We start from the raw sequence: 19,548 nt of genomic DNA on the forward strand, positions 1-19,548 counted from the left end.
ATTACCTACTTGACTTTCCTGTGTTTCGTGTTATAATGTTGAAATATGCATGGGAGGGTAATTTAAGATGAGCTCATCTTCCTGCACTCTCTTTAAGAACTGTATTTCATTTTAAAATATTACAATAATCAATCTACTAAAAAGAATTTTTAAATACACCAGCATTTTTGGAAAAGATTAGGCAAGAATAATACCCTTCACCAAAAGGTCAACATGTTCTGTATTTTTTCTTTATAGTTGGTTCAAATTTGCATATCCCTATTTCTTATCTAAAACAACATACCATTATTTGATGCATATATGTATTAGCAGATTTTTATAGAAAGAGTTCCAGATAAATTCAAATACAGTGCTTCAAAAGGCAATTCATGCATCCAACTGAAAGTCATCAAAATAACAGAAATGTAATGGCAAGCATCCCATACATGACTCAGCCATGATGTGTTAAGTTCCTCCTTGCTGATTATTAATAAGCAGTCTCTTATCTGAGAAATTAATTTCATATCAAATGACACCAAAAATAGAAAAGATATAGTGGAAAAAGAGAACTATATTGCACAGACAATATAAATTTTGAAGTTCTTTTTGCTATAAGAGTTGTCAGCTGTGAGAAGTGTAAATAAAAACCCAAGTATCTACACAGAGAATAAGATTTTCGTATTGATTCTCCAAGGAATTATATAGGTCAAATTGCAAAACCAGCGTCTGACATCATAGTAAGAGCAGAGCTGACCAAACTCTATCTAGGAAGCTAGCTATCTTAAACTGTACAAGATCACTATCTAACATTATCTCTATACTGACTGATATTAGGTTTCCTGAGTCTCAGCCACAAATTCCCAGCTCTGGTTGGAAATGTCCAGAAGTGACTCCAGGACCTTGGACAAAAAGCTAACATAGCAGTTTACACTGAATTTTGCAAAAGTATGAATGCAGGGCCTTCATGTCAGATCACTGAGTATTAAAGTGTGTTGACTATGTTATTTATTTATGTATTTATTTATTTATTTATTTATTTATTTATTTATTTATTTATTTATTATTTGTTTTTATATACCGCCCTTCTCCCGAAGGACTCGGGGCGGTGTACAGAGCAAGGTAAGTGTACAGTAAAACAATAGTAAAACAAATGAAACCCCAGAATCTATCAGGCCAGGCCAGCTTGCTGGAATAGGTAGGTTTTTAAGTCACGCCGGAAGGTACGAAGGTTGGGGGCCATCCGGATTTCGGCAGGCAAGCAGTTCCAAAGGGTTGGCGCACCCACCGAGAATGCTCTCCCCCTGGGGGCCACCAGCCGGCATTCTCTGACCGGTGGCACCCTGAGGAGGCCCTCTCTGTGGCAGCGCACAGGACGGAGGGGTGTTGAGGCTGGCAGTAGGTGCTCCCGCAGGTAATCCGGACCCATGCCATGTAGGGCTTTGTATGTCATCACTAGCACCTTGAATTTCACTCGGAAGGCAACTGGAAGCCAGTGCAGCTCACGGAGGAGAGGTGTAATATGGGAGTATCGGGAAGCCCCCAAGAGTGTTCGTGCAGCTGCACTCTGTACCAGCTGAAGCTTCCGAGTGGCTCTCAAGGGCAGCCCCATGTAAAGAGCGTTGCAGTAGTCAAGGCGAGAGGTCACAAGTGCATGGGTGACTGTACACAAGGCATCCAGGTCCAGGTAGGGTCGTAGCTGGCGCACCAGGCGAACCCGAGTGAAGGCCCCCCTGGTCACAGCTCCTATGTGATCTTCTAAGGAGAGTTGTGAATCTAGGAGGACACCCAGGTTGCGGGCCCTATCAACGGGGGGCAATAACTCACCCCCTACATTAAGGGATGGAATACTCTGAGTATCCTGGCATGCCGGTATGTATAGCCATTCAGTCTTGTCCGGGTTGAGTTGAAGCCTGTTCCTCCCCATCCATTCCCGGACCGCTTCCAGGCAACGGGACATCACGTCGAGGGCATCACTGATGTGGTTTGGAGTCGAGATGAAAAGCTGGGTGTCATCAGCGTACTGATGGTATCCTACTCCAAAACCACGAATGATCTCACCCAGCGGTTTCATGTAGATGTTGAACAGGAGAGGCGAGAGGACCGACCCCTGAGGAACTCCACAAATGAGAGACCTCGGGGTCGACCTCTGTCCCCCTGCCAACACCGACTGCGAGCGTCCCAGGAGAAAGGAGGAGAACCACCGAAGAACCGTGCCTCCCACTCCCAGTCCCCTGAGGCGCCGCAGCAAGATACCATGGTCGATGGTATCGAAAGCCGCCGAGAGGTCTAATAAGACTATGACAGAGGAATGTCCCCTGTCCCGGGCCCTCCAGAGATCATTCATCTGAGCGACCAATGCCGTCTCCGTGCTGTAGCCCGGCCTGAAACCCGATTGGCACGGGTCTAGATAATCTGCTTCATCCAGGACTTGAGGAAGCTGATGCGCCACCACACTCTCAACAACCTCTCAATTCTTCTTATAAATTTCTACTGAAAATTCAATTGACACTTCATAAAGAAGTCTTCCAAGACAGATACTTTTGAAAATGTATTACAAATCAAACAAAAACACAAACTTGGCATTCTAGTTACAGAATATTGAGTAGTCAATTACTTCTGATCTTTGTGAACCAATGAACATTTCATCAGGCTTACTCATCAGTAACTACTTTTTTGAGTTCCTCTAAGTTCAACTTTGTGATATCACTGAATATATCTAGCCATTTTGTCTTCTGCAAGTCTTTTTCCTATTGTCTTCAATTCTTCTAAGCATCAGGAGCATCTCTAAAGGCTTGCTTCAGCATCATTTGTCATCAATAGTGCTTCTAGTGAGTTATTCTGATTTTAGTGTATCCAGTAATGATTGGTTTGTTCTTCTTACTATGGAAATTGTTCTGTTTTCTTCAGCATCACAGTTCAAAGGCATTGATTTTTCTTCATTTAGCTTTTTGCAGACATACAGTATGTTATAACCAAGACCATGTAGTTAATAGTAATAATAATCTTGTTGGCATTATGATCTTCAATATTTTGTCTTGATTTGTCAGTCTTTATCCCAAGTAACAGTATCTTTGTTTCATGGTTAAAGTCATAATCTCCATAGATTTTTGAGTATTAGTTTTACCACAGTACCTCTTCACTAATTTGCATGGGATTGGCACTAGTAGTTGTTATAACATTGGCTTTCAAAAATTAATATCATTACAGAGCATAACAGCACTTTTGCACATCCATCTTTCACCTTCTATAAGATTCTTTAAGTCTTCCTCACAGCCACCCAAATAATATCAACAATATATCTTAGTACTATTTCCAGTAATTTTAATTTCAATTTTCGATTTTCTCCTCCAGTTTTGCCGGTATGTTCTGCATATAAGCTAAATAGATATGATGACACTGTGTATCTTTGACATGTTTCTTTTCTAATTTTGAACCACTGAGTCTCTCCATATTCTGTTCTGTTTGGTGAGAATATGAATTGTTCAGTATGCAGATGAGTAACAGTATGCATCCTTGTCTTAAAATGCAATCTACAATTTTTGTTGTCTAAACACTCCAATTTTTAGTATAATCGATGAAGCAAAAAGAAGTATGTTTTGGAATTCTCTTGTCTTTTCCATTACCCATAGGATGGTCTGCAATGTGATTCTAGGTGATCTGCACCTTTTGAATCCAGCTTATACCTCCAGTAGTTCTTGATATATTGGTGAAATCTGGACTCTAAAACTTTAAGCATGAGATAAATGCAATTATTCAAAAGTTTAAGCATTCTATTTTTGGTAGTGGACTATTTTAATTTCCTAGCCCTTTGACCACTTCTGTGTTTTCCATTCTTTACAAACTGCAAGCAGCATTTCAAGAGCAATATCAAGAGTTGCCCAAAGTCATTGACTCAGATGGACAGCCAAAGAAATTGATTGAATGAGTGAATGAATGAATGAATGAAATCTTGTTGTACTGGAATTCTATAAACTCTTGCAACTTACTGAATACCAATATTTTCCGGGGCTCACTTAATTTCAAATTAAGCTGCCCAGAGTCACTTGTATAGTGACATGGGCAATGTATAAATCTAATAAATAAATATATGTTCTAAAATATCTGGTTCTAGCTTGGACCTGATACTGCAATAGAGGACCAGGAAATAAACAGTTAAAACATTAATTGGTTAGTGTCAACGACACAACGAACATGAATTTGGACAAACTTTGGAAGACAATGAAGGAAGAAGAACCTGCAGTGCTACGGGCCATGGGGTCGCAAAGAGTCGGACATGACTTAGCACATGAACAATAACATAAAACATAAATAAAGACAAGCAAACAGAAGTTTCAATGCTTTATTTGGGAAGAGGATGGTTAGTCCTTCAGTCTCATATTCTGGGGGGAAAAGAGTTCATACTCTTCTTGAATCTGCTTAATTCATTCAGTAAGAAATGAACGCGAGTTTTGGCATGTGATCATATTTTGGGTATTGGCTCACCTTTACGGCTATTTACAGTGTCCTGCAGTTACATGATGGCAATTTTTTACTTTTTTGCCAGTTTCTGGCACCTACTTCCAGTTTCTGGCAAAAAAGGCCCATTGAGTATAACAGATTTGTTTAACAACTGTCACTTTTGCTTAACAATTGCCAGGAGAAAAAAAAGCCAAAAAATTGGATCCAGTCATGTGATGCCTCAACTTATGACGGCAATTCTAGGCTCAATTATGGTCACAAATCAAGCACTACTTATGTTTTCTTTTGATACCATAAATGAGCATAGAACCGTTGTACATCACTTTCACCTGCAGTTAGATCACAGACCTAAATCACTGTAATATCCAAAGTATTAAACATAATTCTCTCATTGACTCTAACACTTGTTTATTAATCATGACATTTATTGTTGCTTCCACAATTTTAATATCCACAGTAGATGCTCTTCTGTTTTGAAGTGACCCATTGGAGTTAACCGATTTCTAGAACTTCAGCATTCAGTCCTAGCATTTTCGCTCTGATATGGTTCTGACTTTCCTTGTATCAATAGCAAATATATATTTTCAGCAGCATATTTCCTTTTGCCTTTGGACAAAGCAACCCAATCACATCAGCCCCACACATAAACACACACAGTGCCACTTATCACAGTCCTATGCTCTTCCATAGCAGATTTGTTGGATACCTTCTCATTAATGGGACTTGTATTCCAGAATCCTACAGACATTGTCCAGGATGTGAGTATCTATTTGGTTTTTCTTGGAAGAATATTGGAGAAGATTGTAATTTAATTTTTAGTTCACACCAAGAACACATAAACTAATAAAATGACACAAGGGAATTATCAACATGAAACTCTATGTAGAAATAGGTATGACTGCCACACAACTTTTTCAAAATCTTGCCAAATCAAGGGAATTAAAGAGGACTTGGCATAACAATTACAGGTAGTCCTTGACTTACAACCATTCATTTATTGAGTGCTTAAAGTTACAACAGCATAGACTTATGACCATTTTTCACACTTAGACCATTGCAGCATTCCCACAGTCGCGTGATCAAAGTTCCGTACTTGGAAATTAGCATGTATTTATGATGGTTTCAGTGTCCTGAGGTCATTCGATCATCCTTTGTGACCTTCTGACAAACCAAGTTAATAGGAAAGCAATTAGTGTTACTAACTTAACAACTGCAGCAATTCACTTAAAAACTGGGAAGAAAGGTTGCAAATTGGGGCAAAACTCACTTATCAACTATCTTGCTTAGCAACAGAAAAATTTGGATCAATTATAGTTGCAAGTCTAGGACTACCTGTACATCCATAAAAGAAAAAGCTGAAAGTGACAGGCACATGGAAACTGAGGAGACGAAAAATACCAGCACCAAATGAAAAAGAATTCAACTGGACCTATTCCCAAAGGCTGCCCTCATTTTGCAACAGAGACTCAGTGACCAACGCTGACAAAACATCTATTGGAATTATGCCCATGGCTCTGACTTCATTTTTCCCCCTAACAAATCTATCCCTTAGCAACTTGGTGGCTAATTCAAAGCAGTACAATAAAGAAATTTCAAATAGAAGCAGCTGTCCCTATAAACACTCCCACAATGGATAGCAGAGAAGTCTTCATAGAGTCCACATGGTTAGGAACTAGAATGAAAAATAGGTATAAGAAAAAGTGGTGGTGGTGGGGGTGGACATACTGATTCCCTAGACTAGAAAATACTGTGGGGAACAATTGACACAAAAGGATACTTTCCAGGGACATTTTTTTTCCTGCATAATACTTGCTCTCCTTTTCCAAGGACAATAGGGCAGCTTGCCAGTCTACAGGGCTGTCCACTGCATATTAACAAGATTCACCACAGCCAATTCATTATAAATCCAAAGAGGTCTTGTGCCACTTTTTCAATTCCAGAAACTTGAGCAAAGTGCATTAAAAAGGGAGAGAAACACTGTGTTGGTTTAAGCAGTCAAAATGTCAAAACAGTTAACATCTAGAATATCATTACTAATATGACCTCACCAGAGAATTTCTGATACAATCAGTCCATATATTGGATATATTATTTTTAAGAGATGTTCAGAATATTTTGAAGTGTTTTCATGTAAATTACTGTACTTCCCTCAGCAATACACTTTTGCAAAGTTTGTTGGCTAAATACTCCTATTTTGAGAACAAGAAATAGAAGGGATGGCCTCTTTTGAACCAAAGCTACAGATACACATGGTGGTTTTGGAGTTGGGTATCATCAATATGCTGATGATACCCAGCTTTTTATTTCGACCCCAAACCACCCCAGTGATGCCCTCGACGTGATGTCCCGCTGCCTGGAGGCGGTCCGGGTCTGGATGGGGAGGAACAGGCTTCGACTCAACCCTGACAAGATTGAGTGGCTGTTCGTGCCAGCATCCCGGGAAATTCCGATTATCCCATCTTTGGCCATGGGGTATGAGCTATTACCCCCCGTAGATAGGGCGGGCAACTTGGGGGTCCTTCTAGATTCACAGCTCTCTTTAGAAGAGCATATCGGAGCTGTGACTAGGGGGGCCTTTGCCCAGGTTCGCCTGGTGCGCCAGTTGCGACCCTATCTAGACCGGGATGCCTTGCGTACAGTCACTCATGCGCTCGTGACTTCTCGTCTAGACTACTGTAATGCTCTCTACATGGGGCTGCCCTTGAAGTCCACTCGGAGGCTCCAACTGGTGCAGAATGCAGCCGCGCAAGTTGTGCTGGGGGTTTCCCAATACTCCCATGCTACACCTTTGCTCCGCGAGCTGCATTGGCTACCGGTTGCCCTCCGGGTGAGATTCAAGGTGTTAGTAATGACTTACAAAGCCCTACATGGCATGGGTCCGGATTACCTGTGGCCGGCGTCAACTTCCCTCCGTCCAGTGCGCTCCCACAGAGAGGGCCTCCTCAGGGTGCAATCAAAGAATGTCGATTGGTGGCCCCCAGGGGGAGAGCGTTCTCTGTGGGCGCGCCAGACCTATGGAACCACTTGCCGGTTGAGCTCCGGACGGCCCCCGACCTTCGCTCCTTCCGGCGCAATCTAAAAACGTATCTATTTGCGCAGTCTGACCTGGTCTGATGGGTTAGGGTTGGGGTTTTAAATACGTTTTAATTATTGTTTTAACCTTGGGCATTTATTTAATCGCTTTTAACTTTTGTATCCTGTTTTGTATTTATTGCCCTGTACACCGCCCTGAGTCCTTTGGGAGAAGGGCGGTATAAAAATATAAGAAATAAATAAATAAATAAATAAAAACTGTCTATACTCCTTCTACTTTCTCTTTTAAAAAGCAGCACATACTAACAGACAGATAAGAGAATAACAGAATAACAGAGTTGGGAGGGACCTTAGAGGTCTTCTAGCCCAACTCTCTGCTCAGGCAGGAAGCCCCATGCCATTTCAGACAAATGTTGTCCAATCTCTTCTTAAAAACCACCAGTGTTGGAGCATTCACAGCTTCTGGAGGCAGGTTGTTCCACTGATTAATTGTTCTAACTGTCAGGAAATTTCTCCTTAGTTCTAGGTTGCTTCTCTCCTTGATTAGTTTCCATCCATTGCTTCTTGTCCTGCTCTCAGGTGCTTTGGAGAATAGCTTGACTCCCTCTTCTTTGTGGCAGCCCCTGAGATATTAGAATATTGCTCTCATTCACCCTCTATGACGATGAAGGATTGGTTCTAATCAGGATAAATTGCATAGGGGAAATAGTTCATTTTTAAAATTAAATGTTAGATTTCTTTCCCACATTTCATCTGCAAGGACAAGGTGAAATACAGTAAATAGCACTCTCTTTTCCAATTTTTCTTCACAGCAGCCTGTGTATTAGGATTAGCACCAATTCACTCTCTTGAGTTTCCATTGCTGAAGGTGATTTGAATTGAAATTTCCCAGCCTCAAGCATCCCACCACGCTGACAGTCCATTTCAATGGAACTAAGGAAAGTTTTTGCCCACAGTTAATAGGAGCTGCAAAGGGGGAAGAAGGATTTTGCCAGGGCCACAACAGGGGAGAAAAGTAAAACAAAACAAAACAAAAAACCCACCCCTTTCTCAGCAAGGCAAGTAGGGAAGGAAAGGAACTCTCCTCTTTTTTCCTATCTCCTATCATATAAAAATTGGAAGTAATAGAGAATAAAAAAGAACTATATTTAAATATTTTTAATTAATATTTTTGCACTACTCTACCCCGAAAGCTCAGAGATTTATATAGGAGGAAAATGAATTAGAACAGCATATACGTGTGCAGCATTTTATAATAAAATACATTTTATGTTATGTAAAGAATAATCTGATTTTTAAAAAAATATGTAATATTGCTTATTTTTTGTAAGGTCATCTAACAATAAAACTAAGTCTGGAAAGCATCCTGCACTGAACAGAGGACTAGACTAGATGAGCTCTGAGATGTTTTTCAATTCTATGATTCTGCAATGATGCAGCTGGAAGGAATTAAGATGGCTATAGAATTTCAGGATAAAACAACTAGTAAACAGCCTCTGGATTCCAAAAAAACCATTTATGTACAACTCAGAAATGTACAACACAATCCCTCTGTGAGGGAGATGAGCGGGTTCTAATTTGGTAAACAAACTTTTTTTTTTCCAAAGGCCATACTTCCTTAGACATAATCTGTTGGGGATTGTAGTGCACATAGGACTGATGCAAACAACAGGTGCAGACAGAGCCAAACATGGTTGGAAATGCCTGTTTTTCGTTACCTTCTTCTATCGCTTCTAAACAGCAGATTTCAGGGAAGAGAGAAATAGCTTTCAGAAGCTTCAAACCAATCTTTTACGGAAGCCATCGGAAGTTAGGCAGAGGCTTACAAGAGCGTTTTGGGCCACAAGCTGCCCAATTTAAGCAGCTAAAGAGGATAGAGTATCCTTCAATCCTTTTTACACAGGAGGGCATTTCCTATGCCACCTTTATCCCTAACTTATGAAAAAGGAACTATTTCTTTTTAACAGAAAAGTCAAAAATCCTCATCAGCACTCCTGTTTGAGAATATTCTTTCACTGCTGGGGAAAGGAGGTACAACGTCATGTTGAAGATTTCCAGCACCACATAAAAGAACTAAATAAAAACTGCACCGTGAATGCAGTAATTGACAGATCAGTAAGAAATGGTCGTTCTCCTGGCAGAGGCTGGATTCCTTCTTCTAACTTTTTACATTTTACCAGCATCTTGCTCTCACTTATGGGGTCCAAGACAAACAAGGCCTTGTTATCAATGTTGGCTCTGAAGTTGCTTTTGCTCTCTTGACTTTCTTTTCAACGTTCGCCCTTACTTGTGCCTTTGGGCCTTTATCCACCGTTCTTTCCATACCTGTTTTTAAAAGCCAAGCTTTCTTTTCTGCTCTGAAAAACTTTCCTTGGCTATACTTGCCCTAAAAACAAATGAGTATCCCAGGATTGATCTATCCAGAAGTCAGTGCAAAGCAGTCAACAGTGATTTGATCAATAGAAAGGTCATGGCAAGGAGATAAGGCCCTGCCTTACCCTACCCTACCCTTATACATGCTTTGAAAATACAGGGAAGTATTTTGTTTTATTTTAAATAAAAGGTGGTATCCAGATAGTACTCTACTGTATAACTGTTAGGCTTATTTATCTCAAATCAACAGGTAGCTGTTGCTTCTGGTTTAGTGTGTTATTCAATCTCATGCACTTAGCTTGTGAACGTTGACTCTAAAAGTTTAGCATGCAGCACGAACATAGTAAGTTTCAGATTAATGAACAAATTATGAATAAGCAAACCACACCATGTACTAATATAATGAAATTTATGCATGACCATGGTAAATTAGGGGAAAAGAGGCAGTCTAGGAAACATTCTGTCACGAGAGGCAAGAGCCTGCAGTCACTTCACAGTAAGAGAAAGAAATTTAGGAAAGACTCAATCTAATGGTTCAAACAGTAAAAAGTGGAGACAGGAAGTTTATGCCTTCGGACTTGCGAGGTTCTGTTAACGTGGCTTGACGTGGCTTTCGTTGGACACTAATGTATGCTTGCTTTTTATGTAGATATCACCCCTCCTAAGTAAACTACATAGGAAAGAGGACAATATGATCTAATTCTACTTTCTTGTAAGGCTATATTAACAGAACCTTGCAAGCTACTGCTCTGCCTTTGTTGCCTTCCTTACCACTTCCCAGTACCAGCAGCCATGCTGGCTGGGAATTCTAATCTTCAAACATACCTGGAGGAAGCAAGTTGGGGAAGACTGCCCTAGAATTACTCTAAGATTTCAGTGCTTTCTTTACTTGCTTGTGCTATTTTCGGCAGTCAGCCAAACAAATAAAGTCGTAAGAATATATATTCCAATATTAATTGAAAAATTATTCCAAACCTTTTCAAACACTGGCTGCTCTTTATCAGCAGGATCAATTTCATGCACTAACAAGTTATAAGGCCAGATTTTTGCTGCCACATGTCCCCTTCTAAAGTTATCATTCATTATCTTCAAAAAAGCACTAAAATTCAAAGCATTCTGAAATTACCATTGTGCTAAATACACCTTTAATGACTCAGTGTACAGTTACAGCTATTATTTTCCTTGAATCATTTTTATTTTGGAAAAAGAAATGTGTCTTTTTACACTAGATTATGAAATGGAAGAGGCCTGCTGAATTTTGTTGCACATAGTGGTTAATGAGATGCCTTAAATAAATTCACTGTGATGAAGATTGGAAGTCATTCGTTATATTTTTCTTTATTATATTCTTACTCTTCTCTTTCTTTCTTACCTGCATTTTTACTCCTTCTATTATTTCTTTAAACTTTATTTTTAGAATTAGATTTTACTATTATAATCAAAATTATAATATATACATTCGCCATCTGTTGTGTGTCAAAGCCACAGTCACAGATGAAACCCAGAACATGCAGGACTACATCAATAAGATGGCACCCAAAGATGAGCTGCTGAGAGAATGCCTGAGGCAGCAGCAGATGTGGGAGGAAGATCAAGAAGAAGAAGTGCCATGTCAAGACAAGATGGAATGTACCATCGACAGATAGCTGAGGTGGCAGACATTGGGAAATCCTACCAGTGGCTGGAAAAGGCTGGACTAAAAAGACAGGACCAGATCCACAGAAGCAATGGTTCATAGGATTCAAGGTGCAGGCTATGCAGACAAGCCTCAGAGATAGTTCAACATATAGTAGCAGGGTGTGAGATGCAGGTTGGAACAGCATACACTGAACGGCATAATCAAGTAGCTGGTATTGTGTACAGGAATATCTGTACAGAATATGGGCTAGACCTTCCTAAATCTAGATGAAAGATCCCACAAATGATAATGAAAAATAAGAAAGCTAAGATCCAGCAAAACAAGTAAGCATTGGCCAATCAACCAGACTAGGACCAAAAGACAGTGGTAGTTATAGATGTAGTGATGCCAAGTAACAGTATGAGAAACTGAAGGAAAAACTGGAGAGAATGTAGAAAATAAAGGCCGATGTCAACGCTGCTAACATCGAATGTTCTTGCCTTGACATTGGCCTTTGTTCCAACAGCCAAAGTGGTTCTAGTGTTCTGAAGTGTGCCATAGTTCATATAGACCGAATACCTCCATTTCTGCTTCAATCATTGCTTTAAAGTGAGATCATGCTAGCAAGATTACGTCTGATAACCCCAACTTTAGCTATGAAATATTATAGATTTCATAAAATAACAACTGTAAAAAAGTCCTGGAGGACAGATCTAAAAACTTTAAATATTCTACACCAGAAACAATTAACCTCTACTTGCAGAAAACAATGGGTGCAACTCCTATCTGAATAGCTGTGTCTATATGATCTAGATATAATAAGTTAAATATTGAGCCAGTTTTATATTCATTTTTTTTCTTTTATAATTTTCTTAAAGTTCCAGTTTAAAGCTTATCAGTTATACAGAATGTTCATAACTGCTTAATATATGTTTAGAGATCATGCAGTAAAACTTTACTTCTAGAACCAGCATTAAAATATTAAAACAGCATTAAAACAATGCCATTTTTGCTGGCTATTTGAAAACTGGACTCATTCTTTGCTTTAATTAAAAACAACAACCAATCCAATATACAGCCATGCTGTCCATACAAGCCACATTGTTGCTCAAGAAGCAAAGTAGGCAGCTAAGATAGAAGTTTTAATTTAGGGAAAGGTAGGTTAGAACCTTATCAAGACAAACTCATAAGAAAATGAATAGTTGTCATTTTCCCTCTCTCTCAATCAATTTCCCATCCTTATCAGAGGCTGAGTTTGTATAACACGTGATATCATGTGTCCTTTAGTGTCTTGTGCAAACTGAGGCAATGTGGTTAATTTAATGTTCAGAATGTAATATAAACTGAAAAAAATGATACAAACAATCTACAATTACCTTAACCATAGGTAAATATGCTGTGGAATTATTGCCAAATTCTCTCAATTTTTATCTTAACAAATATGGTTTATCCTTAAATAAGAAAATAAAATTGCAGTAGTCACAAAATAAACCTAGAAAATAAAAAAAGACATTAATTCAATCCATTACCTCTTCTGAATTCTCTGTTGCATTACCTCCATCCTTTCCACTGCTGCTGCTAGCTTTTGTAGTGCTTTTAGTAGATTTTGGGGGCTCCTAGAAGAAAGGCAAAAGAAATGAAAGATACAAATGCAGAACCAACAAAGCATTTATTTAGATGCAGTGATGTACAAGACTGTCCTCAAGATAGGTACCACGCAACTGAAACATACTTTCCTATAAATAAAATTGCTATACCATATTGCACAAGCTCTTGCAAATTGAAATCTGTTTCCCAGCATAGGAGAAAGATCTGTCCAAAGCAAACCACTGTCGAAGCAGTTCCCCAGAATGATTTATTCTTCTCCTTTTAGAATGGTCACCCAATTTTGTTAAGCCCTGCCCTCTACCCCACCTGTAAAAACGCCTGTTTGACTGTAGTTTAGAATAAACTGTGGAGTCTTTGCTGGGCTCTGCTAAGACAAGTGAATTTAGCTGATATTTTCAGAGGGATAATTGTATTTTCCTAGAAAGCAAAAAATTAAGAGAGAGAAATTTGCGGCAGTTAAAAGATCAACACATTTATCAAGTTTGTCACCTCTAAATCTCACAAGGTAAATAACAGATGCAAATTCTGAAGTAAACTACAATCTACAAAAATTTAGTCCATAATAAATCTGTTAGACGTATTGCCAGAAGAGATGTGATAGGTTTGGCTGCCAAACAGAGCAATGCAATGAAAATAGCAATAGTATAAACTGAACATATATAACACAAGAATTGCTACTACTGGTTGCTGTGGATATAGAGAAACTAGAATAGACACACTTCTACTTTTATGACAAGAAAAAAGCAAAGTATAACTACCATCATTCCAAGCAAAGGTAAAAAAGTTTCCAGCTGCCCTCTAAGTACTTTAAACACATCATCAGATGTACACCACTATTTTTAAAAAAATGATTTTTAAAAAATGGCAACAGCACAATTCTATTAAGTATTTTAAAGATAACGTTACTGTATTTTGTTCAAAAATTCAGAATATTGTGTTTCACATTGCAGACTACAACATACCCTACTGGTGGGTTAAACTGCAAGTATGTCATTCAGGCACTATGAACTATGTCTTTTTTCCTTAGTTACAATTTAAACGTCCAGTATTCTTCTTCTATAGTAGGATGCACCCATCTTATGTTAGGACTGTACAAAAGCGTACAAAGTTTAGAACCATATTTAAAAGATGAAAAATATAAGATGCAGGAGAAAGAAAACTCTAGGACACACACAATACACTAGCAGATGAAACCTACAGAGGTCTTCTCAGACATAAGCCTTGCTTGAGCATAGTTGTAAAAATGTGTAAAGACTAAAAGTAAATGTGTCAAGACTGAATACATGCAAAATGTATTGAGCTCGAAATACCTGTTTGAAGTTTGAAACAAGCTTTTCCAATCCTACCAGAACTATTCCAACCTACTTTGAAGTTAAAATGGCCATTCAGCACTCAAAGCACTTTAAATGATATCAGATAAGTTTGAATTTAAAATGTTTTACATACAAAGTCAAAGAAAGGTATATCGTAGGTTGAAGCAAGCAATTTTTTGCCAGCTCAAACTCTTGATGCCTGTAACTTAAAATAGTCTCTTCTACACTGCTAAGATGCAGTTTTCCAGGTTTTAAACACCTCTCTTTCCAAGCTAGAATACAAAAACACAGCTGACCTCTAAATAATACAAAGACATATTTGTTGCTATCTAGGACACACTGAGGTTTTTACAACCTAGACAGCACTATTGTTAGATCTAGACAGAGCTATTGTACTTAGACATGAACCTGAAATCTGCAAGGAAAGCATGACCATTTTCCATTACTGGACATGCCATATTTCTCAATCTTAGACTCAGCATGTCTATGTACTGTACAAGAGTTATCTTTTTTCTGAAATTGATCCATGTATTTATATCATGTACTGCATATGCATTCATGAACTTCACATATATATTAACTTACATTCCACTAAAACGTGAATTATTGGTGTGCCCTTTTTATTATTTGATCAGATCTGTGCTTATACTCTGAGTTTTCCTGGTGTACTTTTTGTAGATTTCTGCAACCTAGAGAAGCAAAGCCTACCATCTGTTTGTAGCTATACACAACTGTATAAGTAATGTCAATGACATGATTTTGTAGACGTGCCTATTTAAAAACTACAGGTACTCCTCAACTTACAACCATTTAACAGCCATTCAACATTACAACAGCGCTGGAAAAAGTGAGTTACATTTATGATGGTTGCAGCATCTGGGATCACATGATCATTATCTGCAACCTTCTCAAGGGGTTTCCAACAAGCAAAGTTAGGAGGGAAGACAAATTCACTTAAAGACCACAGCAAAAAAGGTTGTAAAATCAGGTGTGACTCACTAAACAACCACATTGTTTTGTGATGGAAATTCAAGTCCTAACTGTGGTCATACCTTAAGGTCCACTTGTACTGTGCCCCACTATCCTCAGTATTATACAATATATTTTGCATCTGCACATATGGCGTAGAAAATCTGTTCAAAGTGCTCCTTTCTCAAACACACAAACTTAGGAATGGATATACATGTCCACACACTTCTAACTTTTTGTATACTGATCAAGTACATGCACCATTGGAGAATTATGTCAGCCTGCACATGCACAGGCCTTGAATTTGCTTAACCTCCAACTGCTTACTTAGCAATGTTTTTGGAACAAATGCAGAGTTTTGTCTATATTTAGGTATTGCACAATATAGTAAGAATGGCAACAATGGATCCAATGTATTCTACAACTTTGTAAGTAAGCGTAATGCTGGATAAGAGGGCAGACTCTCTTTAAGCCTATCTACAGTATCTTCCCTACAGATGTATGGAAGGCCTATGTCATAGTGTCCATCTGCATACAAAAATCTGCATGGATGTGGAAGACTAGTGGATACACGTCTAACAAAGAACAGTGCTTTGCAACTACCTGCATATTAAAATCTGAACTACCAAAGTGGGACGTGTTCATTTTTACTCTTGTAGCATGATCTACACAGAGACAATCTCTACTAAATCCTCTCTCCTGTTTCTGCAACCAACCTCCTTCTCTCTTCCCCACCTCCGCAATTGTCTATGCATCGTGCAGTTCACCCCTCCCCTTCGCCCCGCTTTTGGAGCTTGCATATTCTGAATCTTGAGCTGTAATCATACGAGTACTGGCATTTTCCATCCTGCGATGCAGGCACATCCGTTGACTTTTTATTTATGACCAGGCCAGCGAAACGCACAACTTCCAATTCGCTTTTCTTCTGCGGAGATCCCCATACGAGAGTGCACGAAAAATGACGGCGGCTGTAAAGCCGGCTTTCCCTCTAAACCTCTCGCACTACAACCCCACCACCAAAGAAAGGCCTTTGCCGGAGGTAACCTAAACTGCATTGTCTGCACCGTGAGTGTCAGTAGCAGCGACGTTTGCATGTGGCAAACCTAAGTCTGCTTGCACGCGGGGGTGCCTCGATCGCTTCCTGGAACTGTTGCACGACACGGATCCCGCGTCGCCCGAAAGGGCTATGACTCTTGCAAATAAAAAGTGCTGCAGCAGCCCCTGTACCCGCCCTGCCAGCCTGCGGCTTCAGCCCCTGACGCGCGGGTGGGGAGGTTCCTCTCCCGGCGGAGGCCCCGAGCTCGGTCGTTGCCAGGCCCGGGCATGTTTTTGCACTACATTTTGGTCTGCCTAAACAGAGAATTTTCCCGGCATACCCGCTTGCTCCCCTCACCTTCTCTTTTTTCAGCTTGTAGGGCATCCCGGATCTTAAAGAACTACGAGCTGACCCGCTCGGCCTCTCCCGCCGGCTCGGCCTCCTCTCTCGGTTGTCCTCACTGTCGCCGCCTCCCTCTGCGCAGGAGTGGCAGAGCGTCCCGATTGGGCCTGCTGCCCCAAAACTGCCCGACAACTGTTTCGTCGCTTTTATCTCACTGGCCAGAGGCGATCACTTCGAATTTTCTAATTGGGTGCGTATCTCAGCGGTTTTTTGAAGGACAGGAAAGAGGCGGGAGTGAATGGGAGAGGTTGGCCAGTTTGCAAAAGCAATTGTGATTGGGGGGTCGCACAAAATGCTCGGCGGCTTTGGGCTGTGTCGGGATTGGCAGAATATACATCTGGGTCGCCATTCCTGCTTTAAAGAAATTGGAAGGGGCGCGTGAAATGTGTACGGGAATCGTTTGTGAAATATGGGACTATCGGTACAATGTAACGCAGGTTTTCTGTGTCATTGTCAAGGAGAAACAGCCCAATAGAGAAAATTTCACGGAGAAATTTGTCAGGAAGCTACTCGGAAGAATGACAACTGCATTGCAGTTAATTTTGCTTGCATTTTTTAAAAAAAATGATGTTAATATATGTTCTTAGTTATCTCGCGACTCCTGGTGTTTTGATATTACTGATTTGTTGACACTATGACATAATTTCCTACAAACATGAAAACAAAAGTATCCTAAAGCTATTCTTTGATACAATGCTAATTGAAAATTATATTATGGAGACTAAAATTAGAGTGAAGTAAGTTTAAATTTCGTGGAAATTTATAAGAAATTAACTAGTTTGTATCATACCCAATGAAAAAAAAAAATTCACTTTTTTTAGTGTAGGGTTCAATAAACGTCATCCAGGCTGAATTTACACAGTTTGGTTTGTATTAGACTTTGGTTTTCATTGGGCTGAAAATGAAAACAAGGCTGAAATTTGAAGCATCCTTGGTGGCATTATGGATCTCATACTCATTGAAGAAAAGACAATATAAAATTAAATAGAATTTGGCTGTTATGGAAAAAGTATATCTATACTTGAAAGAATTATTCACACATCATGAAAAATGTGTTGTATCAAGTGTTATTATTTACTGAATAAAGTTGTGTGATAAAACGTGTTAAGTAAACAGAACCAAATCATAAATGTTCCAGCGAATACAATTTTACCAAGCTAGTCAGTGACTTTTTCATCAACACGATTAGGTCAGTTAAATATCTTGTCTTTAGATGGGCTGTATAGAAATTATAGTGAAAAATAATAGATTGAAATATTAAAAACAGTTTGAGAAGAAACATGGTAAAGATTTATAAATATTACAATCTTGGAAAGCTATTTTCCCTTTCTTCTAAAATGAGTGTATATGCAGTTTATGATGTTACCTATACTGAGTTCACCTGAATTTATTTCAAACTAAAAAGTAAAAATACACTGGATTAACAGTGTTGTTGTTAGTTGCGAAGTCGTGTCTGACCCATCGTGACCCCATACACAACGTTCCTCTAGGGCCTAGCCCTTCTTGTCCTCCAGCATCTTCTCACGCTTACTGCTTCAGTAACTCCATCCAGCCACCTCATTCTCTGTCATCCCCTTCTTCTATTGCCCTCAATCTTTCCCAGCATTAGACTCTTCTCCAGTGAATCCTTCCTTCTCATTATGTGGCCAAAGTATTTGAGTTTCAACTTCAGGATCTGGCCTTCTAAGGAGCAGTCAGGGTTGATCTCGTCTAGGACTGACCGGTTTGAACACCTTGTAGTCCAAGGGACTTGCAGTAGTCTTCTCCAGCACCATAGTTCAAAGGCCTCAATTTTTTGGCGCTCAGCCTTTCTTAAGGTCCAACTTTCACAGCCATACATTGCAACTGGGAAAACCATGGCCTTGACTATATGCACTTTTGTTGGCAGGGTGATGTCTCTGCTTTTTAGTATGCTGTCTAGATTTGCCATAGCTTTCCTCCCCAGGAGCAAGCGTCTTAATTTCTTGGCTGCAGTCCCCATCTGCGGTGATCTTGGAGCCCAGGAAAATAAAATCTGTCACTGGGATTAACAATGTATGTAATAAATAGTGCATTTTATAATATTTAATAGAATATACTCCCCAAAACATAAGTATACAATGCCAGTTTAAAAGGATTCATAGCAATAGCTATTTGACTAGATAAACCCACAAAAATGTTATGATCATCAACAGGAAACTACAGACCTATCAGCCTGACCTCAATACCTGGGAAGATTCTGGAAAAGATAATCAAACAACAAATCAGCGAACACCTTGATGCGAACAAAGTTATCACTAAAAGCCAACATGGGTTTGTCAAAAACAGATCATGCCAGACAAATCTTATTGCATTCTTTTATTATTATTATTATTATTATTTATTTTAATTCCATTTATATCCCGCCCTTCTCCGAAGACTCGGGGCGGCTTACAAGCTTAGCAGTAGCCTTCATTCTTCATTGACCAAGTGACAAAACTAGTGGACCAGAGGAATGCTGTATATATAATTTACTTGGACTTCAGTAAGGCATTTGATAAAGTAGATCACAATCTATTACTTGATAAGATAGAAAAATGTGGGTTAAGATAGCATCACCACCAGATGGATTCGTAGCTGGCTGACAGGCTGTCCTCAGCGTGTGGTCCTCAATGGAACTGCATCTACATGGAAGGAAGTGTGTAGTGGGGTGCCCCAGGGCTCTGTTCTGGGCCCAGTGCTCTTCAACATCTTCATCAACGATTTGGATGAGGGGATAGATGGGGAACTCATCAAATTTG

At 39.5% G+C, this 19,548-nt stretch overlaps 1 protein-coding gene across 2 annotated transcripts in view; it reads right to left on the reverse strand.

The window, feature by feature from the left end:
* PPP2R5D (protein phosphatase 2 regulatory subunit B'delta) overlaps positions 1 to 16,852 on the reverse strand; it is a 58,405-nt gene extending 41,553 nt beyond the window's left edge. For both annotated transcript variants that reach the window (XM_081326110.1, XM_081326111.1), the window contains exons 1-2: positions 16,745 to 16,852; positions 12,991 to 13,077 (exon numbers count right to left, since the gene is read on the reverse strand). In XM_081326110.1, coding sequence (XP_081182236.1) covers positions 12,991 to 13,077; positions 16,745 to 16,771 — 114 coding nt within the window. In that variant the 5' untranslated portion in view covers positions 16,772 to 16,852. The remainder of the gene's footprint in view (positions 1 to 12,990; positions 13,078 to 16,744) is intronic.
* Positions 16,853 to 19,548: the final 2,696 nt, after the last annotated feature.

Source organism: Vipera berus (assembly GCF_964194415.1).
Source record: "Vipera berus genome assembly, chromosome: 1".
NCBI lineage: Eukaryota > Metazoa > Chordata > Lepidosauria > Squamata > Viperidae > Vipera > Vipera berus.